Here is a 6,638-nt window from a genome sequence, read left to right on the forward strand (position 1 = left end):
GTGGTCAAACACACCCTGAACACACACACACACACACACACGCACGCACGTATACACACACGTTAATTAAACTTTATTGTGAGTAGATAAAGTAAATATTATATTTATATTCAGCATATTTTTAAGTGTTAGATATTATGATTGTGTTACAATATTATTATATTATCTGTTTATTTTCTATTCTACTCTACTACTTCTACTCTAGTATAGTTATATTCTAGTAGTTTTACTCTACTCTAGTAGAGTAGCTACTCTACTCTAGTAGAGAGCTACTCTAGTAGAGAGCTACTTTACTCTACTGTCCTGTTTCAAATCCTGTCTGGTTTCTAACTGACTTTTAGTGATTTCTGGTTTGAACTTCACGAAATAAAAACCATATGTACTTCCCAGAGAACTCATAATAGAACCCCAGTAGAGGACCAGTTCATGTTCTGGTCTCCACCACCGGACCCGTGTCGTGTCGTACCTTGACGGCGGTGATGAGGCGGACGTAGTCTCCCAGTAGCTCTGAGAAGAAGTAGAAGTCGGCGTTGGCCTGGTCCTGGTGCAGCTGGTCGATCTTCTCCTCCACCTCGGCCAGCTGGGACAGAGCTCTGGACAGAGCCGTGTGGTCCTCGCTGTTCCCCAACATGGCCGCCGACTTGGCGAACTGTGCCGTGTTCACCGACAGCTCTGGAGAAGAGAGACAATATATGAAACTACATGTAAAGACAGGACATGTGCAGTGTGGTCCACATCCTTAAAACCACAGGTATTAGACAGCATGTTGAACTATTTATCTAAAAGTGTTTTAAAAAACCCAACAACACAGATCTGTAATGTGTTTTGGCGCCCCCTGTGGACTAAGGTGGTAGTGAGTGTGAGAGTTAAAGATGGCCGTCGTCTCACCTTTCCGGTGACAGACCAGAGACTCAACGCTGGCGTGAAGTTTCCTCAGCTGAACGTCCAGATTCTCAAAATGCTGCTGCTTCTCCTCAAACCACTGAAACACACAGGACACTAGTTTTTAACTTCCTCCTCCCTTATCTATATCCTTTCTGTCTTCCTCCCCTCCTGCTTCCTTAGCTCATATTTCCTTTCCTCTTTCCTTCCCATCTTCTCTACAGTTATTTCCTATTCTCCTTCCTCCCCTGCTCCCTTTAGCCTTACTGTGACCTCCTTGTCTCCTCTTCCTCTCTTCTCCTACTGCACCTCCTCTTTCCTTCTTTCCCTCCACCCTTCATCCTTACTTCCTTCCATCCTGCTTCCTCATTTAATCTCAGATTTTTATTTCCTACTTCCTTTCTTTCCCTTTCCCCTTCCACATCTACATCCTCTCTTTCTTCCTCCCTAGTTCCTTATTTCCATTCTTTCCTCCTTCCTTAGTAGATGTTTCCTTTCTTCTTTCCTTCCCATCTTGTCCTCATCCTTAATTCCCTTTCTCCTCTTTCAATGGCCACCGTTTGCTACAACAACACTTTCAACTTTCCCTCCCTTCCTTCCTTCCTTTCCTCCAGCCTTCCTGAGCATCCTCTTCATCTTTCCTTTCCCCCCTCTTCCTTCCTCATCCACTCACAGCGTCCGACTCGTTCATCTTGATGGTCATCTTGTTGACGGCTTCGGCGGCCTTGTTGACCATTCGGAGGAGTCCGGCGCTGCTTAGAGCCTGAGTGCTAACTGCCCGCGGCAACTAGACAACAAACAAACAGCATCAGTGGTTAAACTCATTGATAAATTCATTTCTACAACAATACAACAACAAAGTCATGAGCAGGAGGCAACCTCCGGTTCTTTAAAGTCTTAAAGCTGCATTCTCTCTAGTGTCCACCAGGGGGCGACTCCTCTGGTTGTATAGAAGTCTATGAGAAAATGACTCTACTTCTCTCTTGATTTATTACCTCAGTAAACATTGTAAACATGAGTTTATGGTCTCAATCTCTAGTTTCAAGTCTTCTTCAATACAGCATGATGTTCATTTAGTACATTATGGTCCATTTAGAGTCACACAGACCATAAAGCAGGGGATGCTTTAGGGCGGGGCTACACAGTGATTGACAGGTCTCTGCCAGAGACTGTCTCTAACGTCCAGGTACAAAGGTTCAGGTATCTCAAAGACATCTCAAGACATAAGAATTGTCTATTTATCAATTCATCATTAAAAGAACACCCTCATATTTTCTGTTATACATTTTTTGTGGGATTAAGTTGTACTGTTCTTGCATATTTGAAAACGTTAAAATAAAATAAAAGAAAGTCTGGTTTTCATTCCATTATTATTATTACTCTAAATTTAATTTGGCTGCTCTTTAAAACCACTTTTAAGTTACCATCAATAGAAATAAACACTTCCTGTGCTGATATTTCACAATAAAAGTCGAGTATATCATAGTGAAATAATGTGAGCCATTAATTACATGTATTCATATTTTCTACCTGGACTTTATTGGTTTGTTCTCATCATTTAAGGTTTAAAACATCGTCTCTTCTCTTCCTGCTTCATCCTTTACATTTATATTTGTCTTTCTTCCTCTGGGTTATTTTCTCCCTTTAATTCTCTCACTTCTTTCTCTCCGTTCGCCTCATTTCAAACCTCCCCCGCTGCCATTTCATCCATTTGCTGTACTTACCTGTTGATTTTTCACTTTGTTTAGCCGGCTCTTTCTCCTCTCCCTCCCATCTCTCTGAACTCTATCACAGCTGTGGTCTCCTCCCCCCTTCTGATTGGGATGTCTCCCACATTTTAGCTCCAATCTGATTTAATGTGTCGAGCAACTTTAACCATCGTATAAAGAACAAAAACAAGCTGAAAACGAGGGACGTCCATCTGAAAATAGGCTCATTTTTCTTCATTTTGGAAAAGTTTACTTTTCTCCCGGACATCGGCTTCAGGGTCCCTCCTCCCCTCCTCTCCCTTCCTCCCCCCTTCTCCAATCTCATTTACCGGGGCGGCTTGGGTCCCCGGGGCCCCTCGCTGACGGGGGGTGGGGGGGTTGTGTTTCATTAAGCGAGGCCGGACGGACCGACACGCTCAGTCAAGCGTCCAAGTGATTCATCTGTTAAATCGGTGACACCGGGCCATTTATTGTGGACCCAACGCAATCCCACAAACGCTAGAGAGGGGTGATGAAGAGGAGGGGGGGGCAGTGTTTACAGGGGGTTTAGTTGGAGTGGACAATAAAGCGAGGAAACAGGAAACGCCGCGAGCCCTTAAACCCAGAGGCAGTTTTTAAAGAGGCTTCGTAGCGTCGACCTTCGCTGCTCGAAGCGAAGAAAAAGTCAGAGAGAGGTTTTGTGCAGAAGCATCGTCTCTGTCTTTTGGATCAGAGTGAGACATCTCTGCTGGTTTAGATCACGTCACAGAGGACCATTCGTGGTCCCCAGAGGATGAACGCCCACGACCTCCTGACCCCTCCACTGGTGTCAAAGTAACTAAGTACTTCTAAAGCTTTTAAAGAGACGAGGAGCAGAGAGGGTTTGTTGTGACGCATGTAAACAGCTGATCAGATGCGTTCAGGTTCTTCAGGTAAAATGCAGTTTTTTCTTTTACCTCCGAGCTCTCCAGAAACTGCAGCACGTCGGGATCCTTCAGCAGGATGGGATGCTTCACCGTCCTCATCAGATACCTGCAGGAGACACAGGATTCATTAAGTTAGACCCTTGTTCTGCTGGTTGGTGTCACAACGTCAACATCCTTCATATCTAGAGGTTCTCAGCTGTTTGTGACCTCAGTGGCAGAAACTATAAGTGAAGTGTAGTTTTAAATGTTGCTAAAACATCTGCATCCCTCAACTTATAGTCCTATAATAATAATAATAATAATAATAATAATAATACTTTATATATAAAGCACCTTTCCAAAAAAAGGTTTACAAATGTTACAATTGAGGATCTATGTTTCCAAAATACCAAACATTCATAAAAAAATGAAAGTTAAGAATTTTAAGTGTGTGTGTGTGTGTGTGTGTCCATCAGTGTGGAGTTCTGCAGCTCTGAGCTCCATCAGATGTCACTGGCTGACCTTCCTGTCAATCAAACACCTTCAGTAAAGGCCAGCGGAATGCCAGCCCCGCCCACCTCCTCGGTATTTAACACGCACACGTGTGTACACACACACACACACGTACATGAACATGTGTGTTGTGATAATGATGTATCTAATATTTGTGGTTTAACCTTTCGGCCTGTAAAGTTCTGACCAGGTTGATCTTTACCACAACGCGCACGCGCACACACACACACACACTTTTTTTATCCAAGTTATTTTCTTTCCCTCGTGTTTGTAATAAGTGTTCTTTTAAAAAACACCATATTGTCGGATTTTCATCTTCCCGATGGTCCTTGAACACATCATGTGTGACAGACACTTCTGCCAGGAAGTGTCATATTGTGACATTTAGTCAGAAACTTTACATTCTTCATGTTCTCATTATGAATCTCTCCTCTAATAAAGAGTTCACTTTAACCAGATTGTGTAAAAACATTAAATTGTGAAACTATGAAGTCATGACTGATTCATCTGAGACCAACAGTCATGTGACAACAAGGAGGAGACACTCCTTGTTGTAAAGATTTAAATATTTATATATCATTTTCTTTTAACCAACATTGGGACCTTTTTTATGATTTCCTGAGAGGGAGGAGGTGGATCTAAAATAACTAACGGATTGATTATTTTAATATTCATTTTGTTCGTGCTGACCATCATCTTTAAAACCGTACCTCTCCAGAGCCGACCTCCTCTTCTCCACAAACCCGTTGGACGACTGGTCCTCCTTCCCCACCTTCACCTTGGTCATCCCTGCAGACGAGCAGACGCTCATTAACATATAACCGGTTAACAAACAGCTAATTATGCATCACGTTCACGTTAAAACAGCTTGATAGTGTCAGTCACACGTCTTTTATTTTGTAGGAAGTGTCTTTACTAACAGACGTTCTTTAGTTTAGTAGACGGAGAAGTAAACTCTGTTTCAAAGAGACAAAGACCCTCTGAGACACAGAAGAAGATTTCAGCAGGGAGCTTAGATTTAAACAGGAACAGCTTCCTGTTTCAGAGTTTCACAATAAAAGCAGCCTAGAACAAGCTGGAGTTAACTTTATCACGATAGAAACAGAAGGTTAGTCTGGAGGTACTGTTGGAACATCAGCTGAACTAACCTCAGGTTAAACTTAATCAATATTTACTGATCAATAATCAAACTCATTCTACATGTTATGATCATGTTCATCAGGATTCTCACGTCATGTGACACAAACTGTTCACATTCAAATTAAACATTTGTTGTCCGAGGAAAAAGATAAATATAACAGCTGAATATAAACTTCTCAGCAGCAGCGTACGTTGTTATATTCATTAATATGTACTGTTGTTTATATTGATATTTACTGTTTGTTTAGTATTACTGAAGTTAACTAAAGTCTGTTTTATTTGTGACCCTCTGAAAGTACCGAAACGACCCAAACAGACTCCCTAAACCTCTGATAACTGTTTGGACAACAGTTATCAGTCGTTGGGGAGTTCAGCTCGTGTGTGCAGCGGTGGCTTTGCTTACCCACAATGCTTTTCTCCGGCGCGGGGGGGGACGATGTAGCCTATGTGAAGATACTTGGAGGCCAGCTTGCTGTGCAGACCCAGAAAATCACTGAAACGCCTTTTTACTGAAAACTCACGACTCTTAAACAGAGACATGGAGGTCTGGATGAGAGAGGACCAGAGACAAAAGAGAGACATTAAGAGACGTTAAGAGACATAATGAAGAGACAAAGAGACATAATGAAGAGACAAAGAGGCGTAAAGAGACAAAGAGAGACATTAAGAGACGTAAAGAGACATAATGAAGAGACAAAGAGGCGTAAAGAGACAAAGAGAGACATTAAGAGACGTAAAGAGACATAATGAAGAGACAAAGAGGCGTAAAGAGAGACATGAAGAGACATTAAGAGACGTAAAGAGACATAATGAAGAGACAAAGAGACATAAAGAGACAAAGAGAGACATTAAGAGATGTAAAGAGACATAATGAAGAGACAAAGAGGTGTAAAGAGACAGAGGACAGTGAATAAACTGAGATCCTGCAGCAGCTGTTTAGTTCTCAAATGTTCAACAGTAGAAGACATGGTGGATGACAGAACTGGTTAAACACAATAAATAGGATGCCCCTTCTACTCCTGTTGTTTCTGTTGGTTTAGCTTCAGTAGTTGTTTATTTATTAGCTCAAATAACACCACAGTGCATTAAAGAGTACAACAAAATAAATAGTGCTGGTGAGATAAATTATAAACACATCTCACCATATACTTTGATATATTCAATGCTAACATTAGCCATGCTAACATACTGTAATACTGTAAGTTATTCAGCTCAGAGGAAAGCTGAGTCTCACAGAGTCCACTTCAGACTGATACAGGTTGAGTGTGACAGTCACTGAGATGTCCCATCATGGCCACCGTACAGAGGACTTAGCTCAACGTTATTTTATCTGGTCTAAGAACAGAAGAGGTGTTCAACAGTTCTGTTTCCTCACCTTGATCGACACTTTGTAGGCCATGTAGGCGTTCATCCCGTCACCTGAACACACACAAAGCAGCTTTCAGCACACACACGCGCGCGCGCACACACACACACACACACACACACACACACACACACACACACACAC

At 42.1% G+C, this 6,638-nt stretch overlaps 1 protein-coding gene across 1 annotated transcript in view; it reads right to left on the bottom strand.

Annotated features, from left to right (window-relative positions):
- Positions 1 to 6,638, bottom strand: part of snx2 (sorting nexin 2) — a gene marked incomplete at its 5' end in the record, with an annotated part of 15,353 nt that overhangs the window by 6,815 nt on the left and 1,900 nt on the right. Inside the window, 9 exon segments of the mRNA XM_031878994.1 lie at positions 1 to 15; positions 467 to 672; positions 889 to 982; positions 1,556 to 1,669; positions 3,527 to 3,602; positions 4,699 to 4,777; positions 5,532 to 5,559; positions 5,561 to 5,674; positions 6,504 to 6,547. The exon segment at positions 1 to 15 is cut by the window's left edge and continues 129 nt beyond it. Of these exon segments, the coding sequence (XP_031734854.1) occupies positions 1 to 15; positions 467 to 672; positions 889 to 982; positions 1,556 to 1,669; positions 3,527 to 3,602; positions 4,699 to 4,777; positions 5,532 to 5,559; positions 5,561 to 5,674; positions 6,504 to 6,547 (770 nt within the window).

The sequence above is a fragment of the Anarrhichthys ocellatus genome, unplaced genomic scaffold (assembly GCF_004355925.1).
Source record: "Anarrhichthys ocellatus isolate YVR2014 unplaced genomic scaffold, GSC_Weel_1.0 scaffold215, whole genome shotgun sequence".
In the NCBI taxonomy this organism is placed as follows: Eukaryota; Metazoa; Chordata; class Actinopteri; order Perciformes; family Anarhichadidae; genus Anarrhichthys; species Anarrhichthys ocellatus.